This window comes from Pseudorasbora parva, chromosome 16 (genome assembly GCF_024679245.1).
Source record: "Pseudorasbora parva isolate DD20220531a chromosome 16, ASM2467924v1, whole genome shotgun sequence".
Taxonomy (NCBI): Eukaryota; Metazoa; Chordata; class Actinopteri; order Cypriniformes; family Gobionidae; genus Pseudorasbora; species Pseudorasbora parva.
Genome location: NC_090187.1, coordinates 34,791,964 through 34,818,488, shown reverse-complemented (window position 1 = coordinate 34,818,488; position 26,525 = coordinate 34,791,964). Strand labels below are relative to the sequence as shown.

The 26,525-nt window shown below is 38.4% G+C and overlaps 1 protein-coding gene across 3 annotated transcripts in view; it reads left to right on the top strand.

The window, feature by feature from the left end:
- Positions 1 to 561: 561 nt before the first annotated feature.
- The window catches only part of dennd4a (DENN/MADD domain containing 4A), a 34,654-nt gene continuing 8,690 nt past the window's right edge, over positions 562 to 26,525 (top strand). The window contains exons 1-21 of one of the 3 annotated variants that reach the window (XM_067420477.1): positions 562 to 789; positions 7,051 to 7,396; positions 7,693 to 7,939; positions 8,903 to 8,972; positions 9,342 to 9,511; positions 10,151 to 10,389; positions 10,521 to 10,587; positions 11,881 to 11,939; positions 12,664 to 12,808; positions 12,894 to 13,069; positions 13,479 to 13,579; positions 14,654 to 14,875; positions 15,536 to 15,681; positions 16,214 to 16,240; positions 18,881 to 19,014; positions 19,669 to 19,801; positions 19,912 to 20,118; positions 20,252 to 20,380; positions 21,541 to 21,685; positions 23,790 to 23,912; positions 25,668 to 25,787. In XM_067420477.1, coding sequence (XP_067276578.1) covers positions 7,086 to 7,396; positions 7,693 to 7,939; positions 8,903 to 8,972; positions 9,342 to 9,511; positions 10,151 to 10,389; positions 10,521 to 10,587; positions 11,881 to 11,939; positions 12,664 to 12,808; positions 12,894 to 13,069; positions 13,479 to 13,579; positions 14,654 to 14,875; positions 15,536 to 15,681; positions 16,214 to 16,240; positions 18,881 to 19,014; positions 19,669 to 19,801; positions 19,912 to 20,118; positions 20,252 to 20,380; positions 21,541 to 21,685; positions 23,790 to 23,912; positions 25,668 to 25,787 — 2,971 coding nt within the window. In that variant the 5' untranslated portion in view covers positions 562 to 789; positions 7,051 to 7,085. Of the gene's footprint in view, positions 790 to 3,251; positions 3,404 to 7,050; positions 7,397 to 7,692; positions 7,940 to 8,902; positions 8,973 to 9,341; positions 9,512 to 10,150; positions 10,390 to 10,520; positions 10,588 to 11,880; positions 11,940 to 12,663; positions 12,809 to 12,893; positions 13,070 to 13,478; positions 13,580 to 14,653; positions 14,876 to 15,535; positions 15,682 to 16,213; positions 16,241 to 18,880; positions 19,015 to 19,668; positions 19,802 to 19,911; positions 20,119 to 20,251; positions 20,381 to 21,540; positions 21,686 to 23,789; positions 23,913 to 25,667; positions 25,788 to 26,525 lie in introns of those variants that run through there. The other 2 variants (XM_067420478.1, XM_067420479.1) reach the window with 2 other exon arrangements.

Here is a 26,525-nt window from a genome sequence, read left to right as displayed (position 1 = left end):
ACCATATGCAAGAAAACGTTTTTTTTAATAGCTGCCCACTGTAGTGACCTCTATGAAATTATTCAAATGAAAACGGAAAAAATAAAGATAAAAACTAATTGAAATTATTAATTTAAAAAAGGTATCTCAATGATACAAAAATACCACTGCCTCTGCCTGTTAATTGGCAAAATATCTGCATTTATAAATATCTGCAAAATATCTGCTGATCTGGGGTGCGTTTCCCAAAACCATATTGCCAACTAAGTTAGCAACTTTGTTGGTTACAATGCAAATTCCCATTGCCAACTAACTAAGTTGCTAACAGGTTAGCAAGTATGGTTTTGGGGAAAACACCCGTTTAGCTAGCCTGTGCTGTGCTATCTATTAGGCTACTGAAATCTGTTATTTTATCGCTGTATCCAACACTTTCAAACACTTTGTGTCAATAACATTCAGCACTACAGGCTTTATATGGACTACCTGTCAGGACGCCCCCACATTAAATCAACGACAGTCCCCGGAATGTTCAAATGACGTCACGGTTTGCTGGCAGTCACGTGCCCCGGTGGCAGGTTTTGATAAGCGCTTGCGCGAGTCTCGAGCTGAGCGCATCTCTGAACGCGAATAGAGATGATGAGGCACAACCCTCCCACAGGGAATGTTTATACGTGATGGAGGAATAATTCATTTGTCTCATGAAAATGACTGGAAATACCTAAGTCCCTTCTTCTGTTTTGTGAAAAATAATCAGAATAACGGTGCGTGCTTCAATGAGCGTGTCCTCTGAATCGTCGTCCTACTGAAACAGTGAGTGTGCTGTGCTCATATCTTTTTAATGCTTACGGACATTTGTTTCTTTTAGAAATGTAAAGCGTAGACGGGTGATAAAACGATACATTTGAGGAATTTTAACTCATATATTTTCTAAACATTTAAGATACCGGCGATGGAGTGCTGGCAGCTGTCATCACGCGTCGATGATAGTGCGCTTGTTTTGATCCTGATCGTGTATTTACACACCATGTGATGATGATAGTCTTCACTTAACACATTTTTTTTGGTAAAACTGTAAATATGTGTCTATTAATAATTCAGGATTTTAGCGTCTGGTTTAAATACCATGGCCCTCATGATCATGATTTATGAGTTGTAAGACTGACCCAGCCCAGCTGTCTGGATGCAGTGCACTCTAAAAATGCTGGGTTGTTTTAACTCATCATCATATTTGTCCATATTTGACCCACATTTGAGTTGAACCAACCCAGCATGTTTTACAGTGTATCTTCTTCATATTTCTTTTATTTCACCATGTTCTCATGTTTGTTTATTAGTATAGCTTAACATGCAATGTTCTATCATTACTCACACGGTGTAAGTAATGATAGAACATTACATGTTAAGCTATACTAATAAACAAACATGAGAACATGGTGAAAAATATATTTTCCTTTAAGTTACACCTAAAATGGAAAAGATGATAAGTACTGGTGGTGTAATGTGACGATTGGGACATAACCACCATAGGCAGGATGTGCTTATATATATATATATATATATATATATATATATATATATATATATATATATATATATATATATATATATATATATATATATATATATATATATATATATATATATATATATATATATATATATTAGTACATTTTGTCCTCCCTGAACATGTAGTCTGGTTTAGGTATAGGTAGGCAACAAAGTGCCATGCTCTTATACAGATTATCAGAGTTACAAAGAGTCACAGAGTTTCATGTATTTTGTCTGATGTGATCATGTAATGATGTAGTTTAGCAAACCATGGCAAATTAGCAAGGTATTTCAGAGGGGTTATGGAAGATTGCTCAAAGTATCCATCATACCTGGTGAATTACCTTTGGTCCTGGATTTAGAGTCTGTTGTGATTTATGTCTTTATATCTTTATATCTATATAAATTTGCAGGATTCATGGGCTTGTCTTAATGTTGAAGGGTGATATTTGCCTGTATATCCTTATCATTTCACCATCACTCACTCAGCTATAATAATACATTTTGTAATTAAGTTTAATAGTCTGCGCTTGACCAACTTCAGAAGTGTATTTTAGCAATGCGTGCTTTATTTTCGGTTGGGTGTTCCTTTAAAGTGCATCATGATATTACAGTAAATGTCTGTTGAGACATTTTAACTAATAGAATTTTTGTTTGTTTTCATTTTCTCATCCACTTTGGAAAGCCTGCATGGGCAGACATTTGAAACTTCAGCTCTTTGACAGAATTTGTCCAGTTTATCTCTTTAAACCCCAAATTTATAGTATTGAGTTGGAGAATAAATACTGCCTGTTCTATACCTCAGTAAAGTCTCCCTGACAAAACATTTCCACATAGAAATAGCTTTGCCTGCCTCCTCCTATCCAAAGTATGCAGATGTCTGCTTGTTTCCCGGCATGGTGCAAAGGAATCAAATGTCCGCCCCGTGTCTTAAGCAGGACCAGATGCTCGGCCAAATGTGCTTCAATAGTTCCCCCTTCTTGTGTTTTCCTCCAGGCCTCCCTGCTGTCCCAGAGCTGTGCAGTATCAGGAGCCTGTTGGTCCATGGAGCCCTTACTCAGGGCCACAGCCCATAGCTTTAGCACAGCTGGATAAGATCATGCTCATTTTTATGGGCAGGCTGTTAAATTGGCTTATCCTGTGGCTTTTACACGCCACAGGTTGGTGAAAGAAGGGCAAGCCTTATCGTGTCAGCAGCTGTGAGAATGCAGCAGTAGATAAAATTATTTGAAAATGGTCTTGTTATGCTGTGGGTGTTTTGTTTGGGACAAGACGTTTTCCCTGGTATAATGAGTCATGTAAAGCTACTCAAGAGGTTTTAATGCAAAGCAGAGGTGTCAAACTCATTTTAGTTCAAGGCCCAGATTGGGCAAAACATCCGTTTGAGAACACAGTTTGAGATATTAAATATAAAATATAGATTATTATTATTATATTATGTTATTCTATTCTTAAATTTTATACTTATTATTTATTTACAGGAAGTTCCATTATGCTGCATTAATTCTAGATATTTTAGATAAAACAAAAAAAATGAGCTGACAAATGTTGTTTAGCATTTGATAAATGATGCATTTATAAATAATTTTTGCATCTTTGTTGTGCAGATTTTTTCCCTCTGGATTTTATGTAATGTAATAATGGGCCAGTGCTTTGTGTGCGAATCCTAGATCACATAATGGCACCGCTCACAGCTTTTTACAACTCTCAGATTTATGTCCATTGTGTGAGGCTGTTATTCAGTTGTGTTGTGCTTTCTGTGCTGCGTGTACTGGAACTGTCCATTCATTTAAACTGGAAAAGGGAACCATCGATTTCTTACTCCACTTCTTTGGAATGATGAGTATGAAGCTGGTAAAGGAGTTCCTCATTTCTGGTAAGGCTCCGACATGCAGTGTAATTTTCTTTCATGTCTTCTCCATGAATTTCCGCTGCGTAGGACCCATGCTGATTTCTCTGACGTAACAGCCATTTCCAAAGCACTTCCTTGCGTTTTTGAGTCTCTCTTTTTTTGACGTTACCATGGTGTTTCTCAATATGGTAGTGACTTCCTACCAGTTGTCTGAAAAGTGTTGAGTCAGTGCAAGAATGTCTATAATTGCATCACATAACTATGAAATGTGCCTCAGGACTTTCAAGTGCCTGACTATAATATTATAACTGTATAAATCTCTGCAATTTTATCCATATTTGAGCTCTAACCTGTCAAGTTAAGCTTGCGTTTCTGTTCCTCCTCAGCAGTTGTTATTTAACTGTTGATGTGTGATTTTGAGGTCCTCATTACTGCATCATTATCTCTACTAAAAGAGGAAGCTTTCTGCTCAACTCTGACTCGTTTTTTATTAGTTTTATTTCGTTATTTTCTCTCCCCCTTACATTTTAAGGCAAATGATAAACATTCTCTGGCTTTTCTTCATGGTTGCCATGGTGAGGATTATAATTTCTCTCTACTGATGGTGGAGAGGGCACAGCCAGCCTCTGCGGATGGCGTGGTTGTTGGACCGAGAGATTATGTCTAAATATAATCCTAAATCTCTCACGTAACATGTGACACATCTGCTACATCTTCTCCCCTTTCTGTCTGGTGGACGTTCTGCGATATCTTTCTAGAACAACGTGGGTGCAATTAGATCTTATGTTTATGCAAGGGGTTTTATGTTAGCTTTGCGTGATACTGTTGAGCAGAATATGTGAAAACGGCTACAGTGGAGACATCTGGAAAAAAGGGTGCTTCAGTGTCTTTGTCATTGCTGTGCAAGGGACAGAGAGAGTGTTCCCCCTCCCAGAGAGACCCCTCCTTCAAAGCCTAAAGGTTTATACGGATGAGAAGGATTATAGTTTTAAGGCCTGTATTGATTCTCAGCGTCTAACCGGAATCATGAAATTTGCCCATGACTTGTCAGTTGTCACCATTTCCAAAATGTTTGATTAGAAACATCAACTTCCCGTTTTACTCCATCAGCGTCACCGGTTCCTCATAAGACAAACTTCTGCACTTCAACGCTTCATCATGGCAGAAGAACTAGTCAGTAGGTCAGTTTCAATTCCTAAGCTCTTAAGCTGTGTCCCATGACTCTGTTGGCCATTACTGTAAATTACAGTGAAGCCAATGGCTATAAAGCTGCAAGCCACCAAAGACCTTTCAGATGGTGTCTGTCTACTATAATGAATGGTTTTGGTACAGTGTAGTACTTGTTCAGGGAAAATACTTCTGTTGCTTACTAATTCCATAGTAAGAATGCTCTTTAGTCCTTAAAAATCATTTTAAAAGTTTACTTAAAGACCCCCTGTGCTCAAAATCAAGTTTGTAATGTTGTTTATATGTCTATGTTGTGTTTTTCATATGCTTTAAGACAAACTATGTGCAAGTTCACAAGTCAACACCATGCCGAGTAGACAAAAAAACTCACAAGCTTTGTAGCCTTTGTAACTAATCACATCAATACGTGGACATGCTTTAGCATTATCATCATTACTATGCTGCGAAGTAGAGGAGTATCACGAGAAGCCAGGTTGTCCCTGTATAGTTTGTCTGTTGATATGATCATGTACTTTTAGCAATGTACACTCTAAAAAATGTTGGGTTGTTTTAACCCAATGTTGGGTCTAATATAGACTAACCCAGCAATTGGGTTGTTTTAATCCTGCGGTTGGGTTAAATATTTGCTTAAGACAACCCAATCTCTGGGTTAAATCAACCCAGTTGCTGGGTTAGTCCATATTTAACCCAACATTGGGTTGTTTTTCACACAGAATTTTTTTTAGAGTGTATATGATGTATATTACGATGGTATGACGAACTATATGCCTTTCCCCCACTGATGTTCTAAGTTGTGTCAGAGATGGTGAACGGGAACATGGTTTGTGTAATATTAGCAACACATTATTATCTGTTTGATAACGTAGTCAAAGGCTGATCATATTAATTACTGTTGTGTACAACATTGTAAAGCTACACGTTGTAACTTTTCCGTCTGCTAGAGGGCGTCTATTCAAAACAAAGGTGTAGTTTGATGAGGCCAAGTTTGAGGTCAGAATCTTGGGACATGTGGTCTTGACCTCACAGCCGGTGGAAAAGAATCGGGATAGGACTCGGATGTGATTATTAACGTTACTGTAGTATGAAGCAGAGCAGGACAGATTGTTGTGGAGCTGAGCAAGGCCGCTGGAGCGATTGTTGCACAACACACACCTTGCGAGCAGAGGGACTTGTATTATGACGGGACACAGTCGCCGGCACCATTTACGTTTTTCCGATCATGAGTATGTGGTAACGCAGCTCTGTTTATCATTTTAGACACATTTAAGCAAGTTATGTTGTGACGTTACTCTGTGCGTTGACTCGGCGGCTGCTGTGACATTTGTTCTCACTGCTAAGAGTAAAGCACTTCTGCCAAATAAAGCCGGAAACCGAGGGCAACACAGATATGACGCAATTGACAGGCAACTCCCTCAGACGTCCCGGTTCCTTGATTAAAATAGCAATTTTCTCACAATTTACATTTGGGATATTGTAAGAATTCAACTGAACAAAATATATAACACTGACCTGGTGGTTTTTGGATATTTTACTGCAAAAAATCCTACATAGTGTCCCTTTAACATTCTGATACATCGGCTTGTAAACGAGTTGACTGTGTGGATCTATGAGCTGGTGTGAGTGGTGGCATGCATATGGGTCTGCATATATTAAATAAATAAATGAAAAAACATTTAAATATGTAATTTTGGTGATCAAAGTTGAGTTTTAAGAGATACAATTATTGACTATGGCGGAACTTTAACTTAAAATAAAAAAAAAACTTTGTGTGCGTGCGTGTGTGTGTACCTGTACAGAAACATTAAGCTAATCCTCAGCCTACCGGCGGACGAATGCCCAGCTATTTTTGGTACGCCACATGAGCATCAGTCACACGTAATGACTTCAAGCGAGTGTATGTGCCAACATGAGTGTTGTGAAAGCCTCAGGCCTCCTCTGGAAGAGGAGATTCTCTAATTAAGATATCAGTGGTTTTAGTGTTGGTGAGGTTTGTAGTGATAAACTTCACATTGATGCAAACAAAAGGAATTCCCTTAATTGTCAGAGCTCTTTTTGAAGTTCTTTTATTCTTCCTTCCTGTGCATTTATTCTGCAGGCACAAACTCTGACTCATGATTCAAAAGCATAATAGGACATATTCTTTTATCCCCAGCAGGAACGGGTAATTGCTTCCGTATGCCTAGTTTATATTTCCCGCATAGATTGTTACATGAGGTTGTGCTCTGCATCTGTCGATGTGTAATGGTCACATCCTTTTCTAAGCACATAAGGGATTAGATGTAAAAATGGTATTTCCTAGGAGTGTTTTATAACTTGCACTGTGTTGATTTTTTTTTATTTTTTATTCCCTCCTGGTTTGAAGAAGGATGTTTTCATTTATAAGGATGTTTGAATCTGAGCACCTGGCATTATTAAGCAACAGTATTATAGACTACAGCTTGCATGATTCCCTCACCCTATTCACATCACTCTGTTTTCTCCAGCACATATAGTCCTCGTTCTATGGGGATGATCGAAAATGGAGGAGAAAAGCCTTCGTGTAGCAGACTACTTTGTTGTGGCAGGACTCACCGACTCCTCTAAGCCCCTTGATGAAGACGTCCACCCTGAAGATGGCGGTCACCGGAGCTCCGCACAGCTCAAGGCGCCCATCACTGATGTTGCGGTGGTGATTCGCTCCCTAGGAGAGGAGGTACCTCGAGGATTTACCTGTGTTGAATGCACCCCCTCTGGACTCTGTGCCGAACTTAATGGAGGAAGTCTCATGGGGCCGCAGATCTTCCTCTGCTACAGGAGAGGCAGAGACAAACCGCCGCTCACAGACCTGGGGTAAGTCATCTAAGCTTCAGATGTGTTTGTAACAATCTAGGAAGCTGCCTAATTAAGGATCATTCACACTAAGAATGGTAACTGTAAGGATAACTATAGTAATGCCACACCAAAGCACAATAACGTGTATTATAAGTGCCCTGCGATTCTTTTCGGTGCAGAAAGTATCGCAAAAAAGCATCTCAAATGAAGCATTGAATATATAATTTGCTTTTTAGAACTTCATGTAGTCTTAGCAACATGCTAACACTGATCACTATCACTAGACATTCACTGTCCTCATGTCCTTTCTTTAGTGTCCTCTATGAGTGGAAGGAGAAACTGAAGCCGGACTGTCAAATAATACAGACCACACCCTCTGGCCGCCCCGCCAATATCAGTAGCTCCTCCTCCCAAAGGATCTACATCACATATCGGCGTGCCTCTGAAAATCACTCTCACTCCACGCTGGCTGTCACAGACATCTGTGTCATTATTCCGGGCAAGGGAGAGACACCACCACATGCTTTCTGTAAGGTTGACAAGAACCTCAACAGCAGTATGGTGAGCACAGTCGCCCAACACCTATCCATCTAAACTGGTCTATTATGAGAAAACCATCAGTGTGTGTGTGTGTGTGTGTGTGTGTGTGTGTGTGTGTGTGTGTGTGTGTGTGTGTGTGTGTGTGTGTGTGTGTGTGTGTGTGTGAGTAAACATCACTTTTTTAAGAAAAAAAGTCATGCTAGTAAGTCATGAAATCATGAAATTTCATACGATATAAGTCATGAAAAAATGAAATTATGATGAAGTTTTGATTTAAAATCTCATAATTAGTTTTTAAGTCATTTTTATTTAGTATGTCATAATTTCGATTTAGTATAATTTCGACATCATTTTGACATTAATGTCATAATTTAGATTTTTAAATAATAATTTTGACTGTCATATTTTGACTATTTATATTTTGTATGTCATAATTTTGACTGTTTAATCTCATCATTTAGATTTTTTTGGTTATATTTTTAACTTTTCATCTCATAATTATGACTTGGTATTCCATTATTTCAATGTAGTATGTCATAATTCCACATGTGTCTGACTTCCACATATATATGTATGTACGAAGCTAAAGTTCATCTTTAAAATCATTTAAAAACACTTAACAAATCTGAAAATATATCAAAGTAAAGTAATTTCATACGATATATTATAATACGATGCCTAAACTCACTTGTAAAGCAATTCATTTAAATTTAATGTAATTGTTTAAACAATTCAATCATTTAAAACAATTGGTTTTAGTTTTGTATTTTCAAGTTTGACCCTATAATATTAATATCACAACATAGCCATAACAATAAAATTATCATTGTCTTGTCAGTATTGGCCAGAATGTTAACCTTGGTGCATCCTTGTGTAGTTATCTAGAAATGATAAAAAAATTACATCAGACCACAAGAAGCAGCCATTTATATGCCTGTATAAAATGTGAAATCAACTTCATTTCTATTTTTCCTGCTTCTACAGTGGGGATCCTCTGTGTACATGTGCTACAAAAAATCTTTGGCCAAAACCAACACGCTTGCATTCACAGCAGGTACTGTATCTCAGTCTTGAGTTGTTTTTCCCAGTTTTGTGTTTTGTTGTGCATTTTGCAATGAACAGCAGGAGGGGCAGGATGCGTTTATAGCAAAGCCCATCAGAGCAGTGAGATACGATTGCGGATGAATGAAACCTGATACTCCCAAGTAGCAAGAACAACATGATGCCATTGTTAGGCTTAGTACTCACAGTATACAGCACCATACAGATCATCTAGGCTTCAACTGCTGTCTGTGATTAGCTTGTCATATGGAAGTCTGGGTCAAGCAATTAATTACAGGGCGTACGATTCAGTGATCAGTAATAGTTGTTGTCTTTTAACAGAGCTCTACAACCTAATTGAGGATTTGTATGGTATGTGCAGGTCTTTTGTCCAGATACCCAGAGGAGGACTATGATTCCTTTCCTTTGCCTGAATCCGTGCCCCTATTTTGCCTACCGATGGGGGTGTCCATTGAGTGCTGGCCCTCTCACACCAAATATTCTCTTCCAGTCTTTTCAACATTCGTTCTCACAGGCGCCTCTGGAGAAAAGGTACAGGCGCAAAAATCCACGCATGAGCACGCACAAACGCACACAAACATTGTGATTTTCTGCAGGCTTTCTTCTCACTGCAGCACCACCATTCTTTAGGAAAATCAGTGGAAGGTGAATTGTCTTGTCTGGTTTAGCACTGTGCAAAGAATTTAAAGCAGCTAGAAACCGGCGCAGGCAGAATATCAAAAGCGCCGGTGAATAATGGGCCTCAGAAAAGAATTGAAAATAAGATGAACATGTGTAATTGGCCTGTTTAATAATGCATTGCTAAAGTGCTGTTTGGGTCAGCTCAATTATGTCAAACACATCAGTACACTCAGCTCACTCTCCTCACAGCCGAGCGAGTCTCAGGGCTATTTGTGCTGCAGTATTGTATAATTTATTCATTTAGGTGAGAGGCTTCAAAGAGAGAGAGCTGAGATATTTCTGATCTAATAGACTGCAAAAATAAATCACTTTTTTCACTGGGTAGATCTGGGCAAGCAAGAAAAGTTTTGAGATTCCTTTCAAGTAGGATAACGGTTGCCATTGTGCTCTTTAAAATCAAGACATCTTTTTTTGTTCTTTAAAATGTAAACCAACGCAATTCCGAGAAGGTGTTTGTGCCTCATGAAGGTGTATGTCTTGTGCTCTCAGGTTTATGGTGCCGCCATTCAGTTCTATGAGCCCTACCCAGAAGAACACTTGACTGACAAGCAGCAATCTCAGTTGGGCTTGCAGGCTAACGGGCTCAGGCCCGATGGATCCAGGACAGTCCACACCAACAAAAGCATCTGCCTTCTCTCTCACTGGCCCTTTTTTGATGCTTTCCGTAACTTCCTGACCTTCCTCTACAGATACTCCATCTCAGGTCCACACACGCTGCCCATTGAGAAGTGAGTTCTGACAACAATTTGGAAGGTTGCCAGGCTAGAGCTGAAATTGAAATTTCCAAAAAACATTTTGTCGCCACTATAAAGTAATTGGTTTTATATCTCCTGATTTTTTTTTTTTTTTTTTCTTTCAGGCATATTTCCCATTTCATGCACAAGGTTCCTTTTCCTTCCTCTCAAAGACCACGTATCCTGGTGCAGGTGAGTTTTATGCATATCGTGTATTTGTTTGAACACTGTCCTTTCAAAAACTAATGTTTCAAAAACTAATGTTGGGCGTTTGATGGAGTTTTTCTGTGTTAAAAATACTCCTTCCGTTTTCTCACAAGTTTCGGAGAGTTTTTTTCGAGTATGGGTCGGCTTGACGTCGACAGAGCGGAAGGTCCTTGTATGGGCCGTACGGGCTCTTCTCCCGGAAGGATGCGCGCACGCGTCACTAGAGCGAGAGAGGAAATGCACGGCCATAAACACTCTCTCAGCTGCAGATCCAGTCGTCCATGAACACTTATGTCGCGCCGCGCTCCACTTTATTCCTATGGGTGATGTCGAGCGACTTCAACGCTTCAGCACAGCATTCCCGGAAGGCAGCGCTACATTTGAACCGATTTGAACGCAGAAATGACGAGAAGTTTCACAATATCGTTTCAGTCGCGTCGCAAAAGTGGATCTCCACCGTTCACTGCTGTCAGGACTTTACCAAATCATACCAAAGTGTGTTTTTGATGGAGCGGTCCCAGCGATAAAGGTTCGGTCCTGCTTTGGAAGCAGCCGGTGAGTAAAACTGCTTGAAATGTCTGTGCTGTTGCTTATCGTCATGTGAGTAAACATCAGTAAACGACACGATCGCGTGCTTCGTCATTCAAATGCGCTAACGGACTCTATTGTTGTTCTATGTAACGTTACACTAGTCTGATGTGCAAAACCCTTCTGCTTGCTACTGCTAAGGTTTAGTCGCATACAATAGTCCATAAACTGAATCATGTCCTCATAAACTGCGAGTGAACACACAAATGTTGACAGGCCACTAAATACAGTACATACCACAGAGATGGACGTCCTGCTGTTGCTGTTTCTCCTGTTCAATTTATTTCAGCCTCCGAATGATTCTGGATCATATCTATTAGCTGAGCTCGATAGCCATGGGTTTCTCCACGCTTGAGGACGTCACCACTTTGGGTGTGCTCGTCATTCTTTAGCTCCGCCCACACGATACGCTTTCAGGCGCTCGTTTTTTTCCGGAAAGACTCGGTACAGCCCATATTTCTTTTATAAATATAATAAAACTAAAGACTTTTCGGAGATATGAAGGATGCAATACTACTCTATATCTTGTACTCAAGATTGACATGAGATTGACTGAAACTGAGTGTTTCTCCCCCCCCCCCCCCCCCCCCCTTAAATGTATCAAAACAAATGACGTTATGTGGTCAAATAGCTGCCAACCCTGGCCCTCATCTCACTGTGACCGCTTGTTTGTGTGCTTGTTTTTCACAGCTGTCTCCACATGATAGCCTGATGCTGAGCCAGCCTGTTTCGTCTCCTCTCCCTCTGAGGTAAGTTAGACACAAGATACACTGAACATGTCAGATGAATGCTGATCAAAGCATGAAGTGTGGAAATGATACTTCAGCATGACCTGGTTAAGTGTGAAAACTTTATGGCATGTTTAATGTGAGTTGAGACTCCTAATGCAATATTTTGCGATTGCCTGTATCAGGTAATTTCCTAATTTAATAGCCGATGATCATATTAAACATTGCAGAAACCTGAGTAAAGCCTCTAAAGGGGTTGGTTGGTTCGGTTTGGTTTGGTTTTCGTTGGCTTTTGTTTTGGTTTGCACCTACATTACATTTGTTTATGCATTTAGCAAATGCTTTTATCGAAATCAACTTTATTTGTTTTGTTTTTATTGTGTTTTGTTTGATTTTGATGTGTTTATTTTTGTATTAACGTTACATTTATGTTTATCCATTTAGCAAATGCTTTAATCCAAAAAAGGAGGAACAAAACAAATTCATCAAAGATCCAACAATATTCATAATATGAAATATGAATGCCAGATTTAATTGATAACTATATTAGGAAGCAGCTAACGGGTTTGGTTTGGTTTGGTTTGGTTTAGTTTAGTGTAGTTTTTGTTTAGTTTTGTTTTTGATGTATTTGGTTTTGTTCGGTTTTGATGTATTTTGTTTGGCTTTGTTTTGATGTGTGTTTTTTTATTATATTTTGTTTGGTTTGTGTTGTGTTGTTTACATGCCTGTTGCCTTTGCCTCTCAGTGGCGGAAGGCTCTCTACACTGCTGTTGAACCTCGGCCCGAAGAATGCAGTGACTTTGCTGGTGTTAGCTGTGACTGAACACAAGATCCTGGTGCACTCGTTACGTCCGGCTGTACTTACCAGCGTTACAGAGGCCCTGGTATCGGTGAGTAGAACACTATTGATTTTCACACGACTTATCAATCCTTTATGTTTTTGTCTTGTCATAACTTGTTTTACCTGTCCTACAGATGATTTTTCCCTTCCACTGGCCATGTCCATACATTCCTCTCTGCCCGCTGGCCCTGGCAGATGTGCTCAGTGCTCCGTGCCCTTTTATCGTAGGGGTGGATTCGCGCTACTTTGACCTCTATGAGCCACCGACGGACATAAGCTGTGTTGATCTGGACACCAACACTATAACTCAGTGAGTGACCTTTTGACCGTGACAGTTTGCGAGTTCCCATAAGAGCCTCTCCTGACCTTTGACATATGGTGTTATGCTAGTCATCTTTACCACATGAATTCACAAAATAATTTTTCAAGTGGAATTCTGAGTAATAATGATTTTTATCATGATGCAGATGGTTAAAAGATCAGGATGGAGATATATGAGCAGTGAGGAATGTAGTAAAGATAGGACCCTTAGTAATACCATGTGTTGAACACATGCTCCAATGTTGTTTGTCTGTCAGTATGCAGCTAAAAGTTTACAGACGTTGTAAAAGCTACATTAAAACATTAAGCAGCCCACAGTTCTGTTGTTCAAGTGCTTGGACCCATTTTTTCCCTTCACTTTTTACCCTCAAATGATAAACTTGTGTGGCCTTTTTCAGAAAAGAAGAGCGCAGATCCCTGACCTGGAAGATCCTGCCAAGAAAAGCCTGTAAACATCTGATCAACACTCTCAGCAATCTCCACCAGCAACTCGATGAGGGTTAGTGACAGAAAAATGAGTTCACTTATTTTCTGTCTCTTTTGAGGCAATATTAATTCACTTGACTGCACGGGAAATGCCATTCTAAGTGGTCTTCTACTGTCCTTTTTGGCCTCTGACAGTATCATGTGTGTTACCTAACAATGTTTTGTTAATGCTTGACAGAGTCAGAGCAAAATGCAGTCATCCTTGAGATGTGATGAGATTTAGAGATGGGGGCAATTGGCTGGATAGAGGCAGAGCAAGGCACAAACAAGTCTTTTTTTCAAGTCCTGGAGTATTATGAGCTGATAGATGCTTTAGTCTTTGAAGCAATCTTCGGACCCAATTATTCAGTGTGTTTTTGGATCTCCAAAATGTCCCGTATGGAATGTACCATCTTTTAGAACTGGAAAAAAAACAGAGATTATTTAGAGGGAAACTGTGATAAAAATGATGTATTACTCTGTGCTAAGTGACTGTGATCCCATATGTTTTATGGAGAACATTATGTGTCCATTGATATGGATGTTTAATAACAGACCGAGCCTATGATCTTTTTGCTGACCTTTTTAAAGTGACGTGAGAGGAGTTTATATAATGTGCCCATATCTCAATTTCATCCTACTATATCTTCGTTATTGAGATATGCTACATATATAAGACATTGTAAATTAAATGTATATCAGTTCTTTTCTTACATGTATATGTATATCAGTACATTGTTTTAAAGTTGGCTTGTATAAACTAGCGTTCAAATGTTTGGGATTGTACGATTTTTAAATGTTTTTGAAAGAAGTCTCTAATGCTCACCCAGGCTAAATTTATTTGATCAAAAATACAGTCAAATTGAGAAATATTGTTACAACATAAAATATCAATTAAACATTTTTATTTCAGCCATGCTTAATTTTCAGCATAATTACTCTAGTCTTCAGTCACATAATCCTTCAGAAATTATTCTAATGTGGTGATTTGGTGTCAAATGTAATTTACTAAATGTCTTTGCTGTCCCTATTGATAATTGTAATGCAATAAAAGTATTACTTCCAACTTTTTGAACGGAAGTGTGACTTAAACATCGATTTTCCGCAGGTTATCAGCTGAGCCGTGAGGAAGGACAGATGGAGGCCTTCATGACCGAGCGGGAACCTGGCAGTGGTGGGAAGAGTCTGGAAACCTTGGAGCTGGAGATCCAGGAGGCTTTTCTGCGCTTCATGGCGGCCATCTTGAAGGGCTACCGCTCGTACCTGTTGCCCATCACACAAGCTCCATCTGAGAAAGCAACTGATGCCAGTTCACTCTTTGATCTGCAAGGTGAGCAGCTAAGATGGACATGATGCTTGAATATGCTTTCTCCTGTACCAATGTATCAGGACAGCTAGTTGTTTGTGAACGTCAAAGACAGCTGTAATAGAGTTGCGTCATCGGTGTCGAAACGGAAAAAACAATGCATTTCAAATCCTCAGTGTTTTGTTTCGACCACATGCAGAGCGTCCACTGTGGTACATTATTGGAATGCTGAAGCTCAGCAGCTGCTCAGAATACTCAAATCTGGCCCTGCGCCTGTGGAGTCTGGCTTAAATCAGGCTTGAAATTATTGTGGCGATTTTGATAAAGCCCCATTGGAAATTAGACATGCCTGACAAGTCCAACAAACTGCAGTGATTAATAGAATGTCTGAGAACACATCTGCAGCCTTTTATGTAATCAACGTGCTAGAATCTGTTGTATCTTTCACACTGTGTACACTCTGCCCTGACTTTCTCAATGACGTAATTCTAGCAACTAACACGTAATTCGTGACACATCCTCCTAAATTAGACTGATTAAATGTTTAATCGCAACTGACAACTGTGGCAGTGAATGAAATGAATCAAATAATGAATGCGATCACCTTTTCTCATTGTAACGGTACCTTTTAGACTTTTTGCTCGATGTCTTTGACCTTGAATATGGCTTCTTTCTTTGTTTCAGGCTTTTTGAAGAGTCGTGATCGATCCCATCAAAAGTTTTACTCCCTCATGACCAAGACTCAGATGTTCATTCGTTTCATCGAAGAGTGCTCTTTTGTCAGCGATAAGGATGCAAGCCTTGCTTTCTTTGATGACTGCGTAGACAAGGTATGAAACCTTTTACTATATACCTGCTAAGAAAGGCATCTCATGGTTTTATCGAGATTAGAGGCTCCACTAGATTCAACATAAACTTTAAGAATAAGTGTTTGTGCTGCCTTAATTTTAGTCAACACAAATATCCTTGTACAACTTCTTGACGAAACGTAAAATTTTAAGTTGAAATAAAATGTATAGTGTGTCTGCTTTTACAAGGCTCACAAAAAGTTACCATTTTAAACTACACTCCAGGCTCTTAGCAAACAGCTTGTGAAAAATGCAAAGAGTTCAAGGGAGTGCAAACAGTGTGATTTGTGAGAACAGTAATGGGGAGATGTTGTCATTACTAGCTGCGGTATTATGATCCCTTGGGCTTACTTATGTCAGGTTATTAATTTTTTTTGTTAGTATTGTTCTCTTGTTCTTTTTTTTCTCCTTTCTGGCTTTTTATCCTGTCCTATTATTTTTAATTTTCTCACTTCTTTCTTTTCTCTTTTCTCTCTTGTCTCTTGTCTTTTGTTTTTCTTGCTTGCTTGGATAGTTGTTCGGCACAGAGAAAGGAGGAAAGGTGAGTTGCTTAATTCAGTGTCTTTTAACTTCTAAATATGTGTATAGCAGAACTGAAAACAGTCACCAGAATAATGTACCTTTATTACAAAAATGACCTTTACTTTCCAGGCTGCTTGGAACAGTCTTTTATTCTATTTTATTATGTTGTCCTCAGTTGACAGACGTGGCCTGTATTATGTTGTCTCACCAGGGTAGTGGTGATATAGTCATATGAATCTTGGGTTTAAAGATGTGTGCAGTCTGCTTTCATTATTTAAAAACATTGCTGTTTAGATCAGAGTCAGAGAACCTCTGAGATTCTGCATGCATAATTAATTTTTCTGTGCCATACACCATTTTGCATCTTCTTATGTTTGCAGCTGTTGTCCCCATTCTCAGTATGATTCAGACTGCACATGGATCTGAAGTTATATCTTCAGTGAAGTGCTTCAAGTTGCCTCCTTTTTAAAGAGCTGACAAATATATTCTCGGATGATATTTGTGTACCTTTGTAGTACATTTATATCTGTCTTGACAAGAGCATAAAATGTATTCTTGTTTAGAGGAACAGGAGTTGTCTCTCACCTGTCCTCCCCACAAAGCTTTAGTGTACTTGTAGAGATGAATGTGCAGCTCTTTGCCTACACTTTCAATTATGCTGCCATCAGTGAAAGTCACACTTATCCTGCTCTGGCCTGTCCTTCCCTTTCGAAAGAACCTTGGAGGACAGTTTTTAGCAGTGTGGTGGTAATGAAAATGACAGCTTGAGTTGATTTAAACTGGCATGGGTTTGTGGGTTATGTTCACAGAGGACATTTTAAAGGAACTAGAGCAGTAAAGGACAAACCATGCACCGCTGTAGCCTGAAAGTAACTTGGTTATAGTGTGATACCTCAGTGTTCCAGAACTCATCTTAAAGGTCATCCTAATGTAATAATACATAACTATTTCTGACCTTCTGAGTGAAATTTTTGATTCTGGTGCTGCTTTTTCTTTTAGACTTCAATGTAATCTGCACTGTGATTTGCACGAACTAATTTTAAAGGCACACAGTGTATGCTGGAATAAATTCTGCTGCACAGTGTGTAATTACACAGCTCTCTTGTATACTTGATTTTAACTGAACATTCGCAGTGTTCTGCTTTGGATTATTTTTATTATTATTAATAAAACTATTTTTAAATTGTATATTTCACTCCTGTCGCTGCCACCGAATCACCTACAATGAAAGATTCATGCTGATGCACTCTGTGCTCTCTTTCCTCTCACATAATAAAGTAACTTGAATTATTTCTTCCATTTATTCTTCCATTTATTTTTATCCTTGGTAATCCATGTAATAATCGGGATCTGACCTACATTGTCCTAAAGTTTGTTTATTTTGTTTGCATATCAAGCAGTTATTGACAGATGAGTTTTATATAAATCTATTCCATCTTATATTTATTTACTTATTGTAAGTTTGATTATATAAAAATGAGAAATTAGGCTATTAATAAAACGGTTAATATAGCATTTATAACACCTGCTTCAACTTGCTACTTGCTGAAAATGGGGAAAAAAAGCTATATTTCAGACATCTATTTTGTACCGTATTCACGGAAAGTGGCTTTGGGCATCCTGGTGCATTACAAAGCACTTTAATTGATGCCACAGTCATCGATGCCGTTTTTCTCTGGTAAAAAGAGGCCCTGATTGATCTAAAACCTTCTCAGGGAAACTCATTTGGCAAGCCCAGGAAGAGCTCGATTCTGTCCTGTTGCTCTAATTGTCTGTCTGATAACTTTGTAACAATATAATCCAAACCCCTTTTGCTGAGGATGCTTTACAGAGACTTAAACTAATTTTCCTTCTATCAATAGATATAAATTCATGTTTTATTTGATAGCTATCCTTATTTCCAGTGTAGTACAGTGGCATGGGCTTTATGATGCATTTATAGTCCATTTACAGGGCTTGTAGACAGACTTTGTCTGAAGGCTAAATGCACAGTGGCTCCTCCAAGCCTTGGCTAGCCTATAAATTGCACTGGAACGGTTTCACGCCCCTCGAGCAATACAACATTAAGCATCAAGTCCAGGTCAGTGCACTTGTAGTGCATCTCTGGCATATGGGGAGGATTGGATGAAGTCTAGAAGGATCAAAGCTTCTTGGTGCAGATGTGAGATCGGTCAGACAGAGCAACGTGGGAGATTATCAGGCGCATTTTCTCTAAAACTCTGCTCCCTCTGATCTGAGGTCAGATGATCTGCGCTTAAAATCTCTTGGCTAACTGCATCATGTCCAGACAGTGGAAAATCCCTTGGCCTGGTTGTACGGCAGTATGTGTGTCTTGTTCCAGATTCAGTTCTCAATTCTGCCCAAAATATAGCTCTGGATTGGCATGTGATGAGTATGTTTAAAAATATAGTAGTATAGAGTAAGTTAGTTATTTAAAAAAAACATTTTTTCAAACCTTGCAGATGCCATATATATTCTCTCCAGTTCCTCTTTCTACTTAATATGTCCCACTTTTTATTCAGTGACCTCAATGACCACTATTAGCAAACATGTAGCCTCTTAACTAAAACATGATATTTTCTCAATCATGGGTCATTGCTTAGATTATGTTTTTGTCGATGTCCACTTCCTTTTCTGATGAAGTGTGTTTTTACTCTAGGTGGACAGCGATAAGCCAGAGGACACAAGGCTTATTGAACTTGACAAATCCCACCGCAGCGAGCACACGGTCTACATCACCCCCCCAGAGCTTCCGGCACTTCCAGAAGGAGAGGAGCCACCTACGGTTTATAGGTACAACAGGCACTTCTGGCATTCTGGCTCACAAACTCCCATTGACACGTTACATTGTGCATATAAACAGTACACCACACCACAGATGGCATTGCACGAGCGTAATCCCCTTCAAAACCTCTCTCGGGAGTCGGGATACAGTGTGTAGAACACCTCTCTAAGAATTCTGTTTCTACAGAAACGCTCGCTACAGCAATAATACACACTCCTCAGAGAGCATGTGATGGCCAAAGTATATTATATTATATTATATTATATTATATTATATTATATTATATTATATTATATTATATTATATTATATTATATTATATTATATTATATTATATTATATTATATATTATATTAGTTATATTATTCAACATTTATGAATTAAATTGTGTACTATTCTTCACAGTTTATTTGTTACATTTATGCTTAATTATGCTTAATTTATATTTTCTTTTCACTTTTTTCACTCAATATTTTAAAATCAGCAATCCTATTTTGACTTTAATCTTCTCTGAAGCTGCAGAAACATTATGCAGCACTGATTGCAGGCAAAAAACGACTTTTAGTTTTGTGCTTTTAATAAATACATCCATTTTCCATAACAACTGATAACAATCAAGCTGAAGATAAACAAGTAAGGGTTCATACTTTTGATGTCTTACAGCTACAGTGGGTTCCCTGCACTGAACGCCCAACTCTGTGAGCTTCAGGATGGTCCCAGAGTCCCCAAAGCAACATCAGCCGCGAGACACATCAGTCCCATCAGCCCAGCTGCCATTTTCAGGCGCTCCCAACAGGTTGGTATTTCAAACACTAATCTCATCCCTATCGCACCCCATGATCCCACTTGTCAAGTCTCTCCCCCTCCTCTCTAATGCCTGTCCTCTCTGTGATCCTCCCTCTGTAGGAGATCAAATCAGCCCAGAGGATGGCTAAGACATACTCCTCCATCCCGCAGATGTGGTCCAAGTGTCTTCTCAGGCATTGTCACGGTCTGTGGTTCATCTGCTTGCCCGCATATGTCAGTGCCTGTCACTCTAAGGTGCGAGTGCTTCATTCTGCCTACGACGTGCTGAGAAATATGCAGGACAAAAAGTTGCAGCCCCCCGATGAGGTAGAGTCGCCTAACAGTCTCAATTGATTGGTTTTGTTCATTTGGGAGGACAGTTTGCACTGAACCTAGACAGTGGAAATTTCCGCCCGTGTTGTGGTTTTGTAAGTAATGGTTTGTTTCTGCTCCAATGAAGGTGTGTTACCGGGTCCTGATGCAGCTGTGTGGGCAGTATGGGCAGCCTGTTCTGGCTGTCCGGGTTCTTTTTGAAATGAAGAAAGCCGGAGTGCAGCCTAATGCCATAACATATGGATACTACAACAGGGTGAGGGCAGTTTTCTTTTGTGCTACATGCATTGCAATCTCAATAATCATAAATAAATGTGCATACAATATATATTCAAGGCATAATTACTGATATGCCTCGTGATACCAGATGTCTAGATTTTGATGCCATTTCCTGTTCAAATACATGCGGTCACCCCAAAAAGTGTTTTTTAAAATGAATTTTAATTAGCTCAATATCAAAATGACATGTTTATCCTGCTAAGTGAACCAGTTTTTAAATGTACTATGGGTAGTGCTTCATTTTCTTTCTGGTGTTTTTATGGTTTTTGAGGTTGAAGAAATGTCACACAACCTGTCCATGTTGCAAATGCCTAATTTGATTAGATTTACCAAGTGACACATTCATTTGTGCCAAAATGGAAACTTTTGAGTGGATAAACAACAAAAACGTATTTTCTCGCCATTTTAAAAATTATTAAACTTATTGATTTTGTCATCAAACTTATGCACAATTATATAGTTTGTTGCAATTTGTTTATATTATTTATTTAGTGCTTTTTCTTGAAGCCACAAATAGAACAGACAGAATCAGGACAGATTTGCAACCCATTTTTGAGTCCCAACCCAACCACTGCCCTGACATAATTTGTGTGCAAAAGCCACTGGGTTTGGTCTTTTGTTGTCTAATGCAACAACATTTGTACATTTTAAAATGTCAGAATGTACTTTGTACATTTTATGTACATTTCAAATGTCAGAAATCTGCAAAGATTTCTGACACCATAGATTCATAATAAGATGACTAATAGCAGATTTGTGCTAATTCCTTTCAGAAGAAAAGGAGAGATAACACATTTATCCTATGTAGGTGTATTATATGCTGACGCTTGAGGGCCTCAAGCTGGCAGCAGATCTGGCATATCACTGTTTCTTGAGCCTGTTATTATTAGACGGATGTGTAACTAGCAATAATTTCCCTTGTGCTTTGCAAGTTGTCCCAAAATACTAAGAGGACACACTCACAGAGACATAAGTCTGGGCAGCTTTGTGTTGTTCCAATTCTATCAGAGTAATTACAGCTAGTCCTTGAGAGACAACACAATCTACTTAAGATAATAAGAGGCATTACCCTGTAGAATTATGTAGTTAATCTGTGTGTGTATGTGTGTGTCTGTCTGTCTGTTCTTCTCTCCCCAGGCCGTTCTGGAGAGCACATGGCCTTCCTCAACCAGAGGGGGATACTTCCTGTGGGGAAAGTTGAGAAATGTGGTTCGGGGTGTGGTGCTGTTCAAACAAGTATGGAGGAGGCAGACCACCCACCCGAAAGACACCCATCTCTCTGGTAAAACCCCTAACTCCATTTCACACATTTCATAGAAGTGGACACAGTTTTTACAGGCCTGCAAAAACAAAGTCAGATCCAATCCAGAAAAACTACACATGATTATATTGCTTTCTAAGATTGACAAAAGCATTGAGGGTCTCATAATGTACTGTAAAATCTCCATCCAAGACAAAGGATGATGCAGGCAACGTATCTAAATAAAAATATAATTGAGACAGATTTTACTCAAATTACTCAATTATGACTTTTTATATATGAACAGTCAAACCAAAAATTATTCAGACACCAGCTATTTTTAATAGTGGGTGCTGAACACTATCGTTCATCTAGTAAGTGAGGATAGCAAAATAAACTGAGACATATTATACCTAAAAATTCTTCATACAGTGGACTACCAGTAAAATTGATAAATTATTCAGATACTTTGACCTGACCATGTTTTGCTTAAGTGTTTTTTCTTTAGCTGCTATTGCAACCTTTTACACCACAGACTGAACATAATTAAGCATTGCTCAGTATTGGTTGATTTAAATTGGTATTATCTTCTCAAATTTAACAACTGACCGCTGATTGGTTGATTGTAATCCATTATATACCTTTCTAAGTGATCTGACATTGGACAAGATTAATTTTTTCTGACGCAGTTTAATTCTGAGTTCTTGTCATAATTTATTACAATTTTCTAAACTATAGCAAATAAACTGTGATATTGTAAGAACATGTTTAAAGCTATCTGAATACATTCAGGTTTGACAGTATATATAATAAATATGGCTATTTTACATCATGTGTGTTAGCTTATCAACATGCTATCGTCAAACTGTATTGAAATCAATTGTCTGTTGAGTCTCTATTATGCTTGGAATATGATCCCTTCCAAATTGGCAGATTTTGACATTCCATTTTGGTTCGGAAGTGTGCTATGCAGACACCAAGGCAGCTCACTAGATTTTGGAACAGTTTATTATTGGGCAAAGGCCATGGAGTTTGTGCTAGGTCATTGATAGCTACATTCATTACTTCTACAAAGTAGTAATCATTCTGACTATTTCCGCACCAGTACATTTCTGTTCAAAATAGTTATATCACCAGATTTGTTTCATTGAGACGCATAGTCCAAAGGAAACATGGACTCAATATCATCCCCACTGTCAGAAATACTTTCCATCATTTTACAAAGAGGCAGGATTACTTGAGTTTTGTGCCTGAGGGAGGTACTGTACCATCTCCCAGCTAACACCCGCACCCCACCCCACCCCCCTCACTTGGGCCTGGCACAGCCTGCCTGTTGAACCAGAGTGGCTTTAATGGGTCCAATTAAGATGAGAGTCGATAGCCGCCTCCTCAGCCACCACAGTTCACAGTCTGCACTTGATGTGATCTCCTTTCTCACACAGCCCTCTGTAAGCAGCATATTTGAGAAATGCACAAGAGGGCTTTTGTAATTAAAACAAGCTGTCTCAACACACACACCACCCCCAACAAACTGCAGCTTTGTCATGCACACAAGCAACTAAAGTCCCGATTGGCTGATTGCATGCTATTGGAGCCATTTACTTCTCAATGCATTGTCCAGTCCTTCATATTAAAGTAATACAAACTACCATTCAAAAGTTTGGTATCGGTAAGATATCTTTTTAAGAAATGATAATGATCAAAAGTGACACTAAAGACTTAAACATTGATACAAATGTTTTTTTTAATGTTAAATACTGTACCCTTGAACTTTCTATTAATCAAAATATAATTAAAAAAAAAATGGTTTTGACAAAAAAATATTAAGCAGCATGACATTGATAATATCTTAATATTATATAATAATAAATGCTCTCAAACACCAAATCTGCATATTATTATTATTACTGAACATTGTGTGATTGGAAAGCCTCACCATCCTCTTACCATGTAGCTTATTTTTTATTTTGGATTTAAAAAAGTCACTAAGCACATGTTCTTTGATTGCTCTTCGCTCTGTTGCCGCTTTGAAATATGATGCAATCTCTGGGCAGAAAGCTTTTCTCATTGCAAACTGTGGTGTTTTGAAATATGTTACTAGTTAGCTGTCCTGCTAACTGTCGTTCATACTTTTCCTTCTGAACAGATGCCAGTGATCTCGACAGCGTCAGCCATGGCAGTCTGGACAGCTCTAACGATTCTGCGGAGCGAGCTTCCATTGACACAGACTTCACTAAAATGGATTCCAGTGATGACAGATCCAGCACAGGTACCCGGGCTTCATTCAGTCTGTCTGTTTTCTTCTTCCATCATCAGTCCTCCACTGCGCTCTCGGCACAACAGGACGTGCCTCTCTCCCCTTCAAACTCGTCACAAGTCTCTAAGAGAGTCATTATTTTTCACTGTAGGAGTGAAGACATCTCTACATCGTTTTTTTTCTCGCTCTCGCTCTGTCTTTTATCTTTTTTTCAAGCACACATTAGTATAACAGATTTGGTTCAGCGAACAAAAGCATTACATTTATTCGCATGCCCCCTCAGATGATCCAAATGAATTTTGAATGCAACTTCCAAAACAAAATAAAAATGTGATAAAATGAATGATTTCACTAGGAAATACACTAGTCTTCAAAAGTTTGGGGTCAGTAAGACTTTATGCTCTTTATGCTCACTGACACTGCAACGATCGAAAAAGATGCATTAAAAACTGTAATTTTAGGTAATATTATTACAATATAAAATAAATGTTTTCTATTTTAATGCATTTTTAAAATGTAATTTATTTCTGTAATGGCAAAGCTGAATTTTCAGCACCATTACTTCAGTCTATAGTGTCACATGATCCTTCAGAAATCATTCTAATATGCTGATTTGTTGCACAAGAAACATTTCTAATTATGATGAAAATAGTTGTGATGCTTAATATTTTTTGCAGAAACCATGATACATTTCTTCAGGATTCTTTGATGATCGGAAATTCAAAAGAACAGCATTAATTTAAAATAGGAATCTTTTGTAGCATTACAAATTTCTTTACTGTTACTTTTGATCAATTGAATAGATCCTTGCTGACCCAAACTTTTAAACATTAATGTACAAAAATGTTTCATAGTATTTTTAAACTGAGATCCATCATATTCATACCCTCATGTATTGTAAAAAAAAAAAAAAAAAATTCAACCATTTTTTATCTGTAAAATCAAGTTATTATGGTTAAAATTAGACCCTATCAACTTTCATGATATGGATATATATAGATACATTTTTCCAAAATATCTTCCTTTGTGTTCCACAAAGTCATGAAATGAAAAGAAAAAAGCAGGACTGCAGTAGGTTCCTGAAACCCAAATCTGAGATTATGGTAAAAGACAGGAAAGAAAAGCCCCTCTATATGTTCTAACGGCTTTTTGAAGTATTCCAAAGCTATAGGCGGTGATGCCCACGGAGGACATCTGAGAGACTGAACTGAAGAGACTCACAGTTAGTGAGCACTTGCAGACAACAGTGTAGCAGGAGTCTGACTGAGCAGACGAGAGGGGAAAGAAGGAATGACTAATAGTGTTATTTTAGCTCACCTCTGGAGGCAGTACTATGATGGGAACTTTATGCCCCGTCTGCTTTCTTAGCGTGGCTCAGAAACAGCCACCCTGTGAGAGTCTTTTGGTGTGTTTCTGCCTGATTACAGAATATGTGAGAGTAATTTAGAGCTCCTTTGGATATCATGTTATCATGGGTTATGATGTTCTGTTCTAAAATAAGCCTTTCTCCTAAGAGTCTCTAGCCAGCCATGTCAAATCACCTAAAATCTGTAAAGTAAAACTAAAATATTCAATACAGATGTCCAGATTTGTCTGGAAATATCCATTTTGTTTTGCCAGTATTGTCAGATTATCTGTTCCAAAAGAGTTGCTGATAGATTGTGTTAAATATGTTTTGTCCATCAGTGTCAACTTTAGATCCTGAAGGAAAATCAGTTGAGAACCACCGGTCTTAGTGTTTGTTTCTGTGTATTGTTTTGATTCCAGGTGGTCAGTCTGATCAGGGCTATGACTCTCTGTCTAAAGAGGAGGTGAGGTTAGGAGGAGGTGAGGAGCAGAACTCCTCTCCAGACATGAAAGAGAAGAAGGACAGAAACTCTTGCTCAAGTGAGTAATGGAGAATTATTTTGTCCCTAAACACACAAAGGGTATGTGTGACACTGAGGACTGGAGTAATCACAGGAATTTCACAGGAATAAATTACATTTAAAAACATTATTAATAGAAAAACGTTATTTTAAATATCAATAATGTTTCACAATGTTACTGTATTATCTGCATTTTCAATTAAATAAATGCAGCCTTGGTGAGCATAAAAGATTTCTACAAAAACAGAAAACCTGTTAGCATATAAGCTAACAATTTATGAACACACTTGAATTAACAATGAACAATAGTAGATTTATAAATTGGATAAATGTACTGTAAAAATGGTAATTTCGACACAACTAGTGTGAAACTATTTTTACATTTATGCATTTTTAAAGTGGAATTGCATCTCTTTAGCCTCACTCTAGGTTTACCCTCCGCCTATTTTACCAACCAAACACGTTCTTTCCATGAGTGTTGTTGCAAGTCACTCTCTTGCTGATATACCTGAAGATTTTGGAGTTAATTGCATAAAATGCAATTTATCAGTGTAAAAGCACAAGCTTTTATGTCAGGTTGTTGTGTTGTAATGCTAAATATAAGGGTAGCATTGTGTGTATTTATATGACCTGCCGGAACCTGATGTGAGATCGAACAATCTGATAAGTTCCCAAATCTCAAATGTTTTTATTTGATTGATAAAATTAATGGACAACGTTTCATGTTTTTTTGTGGGTGCTCTGCCATTCTGTGGAT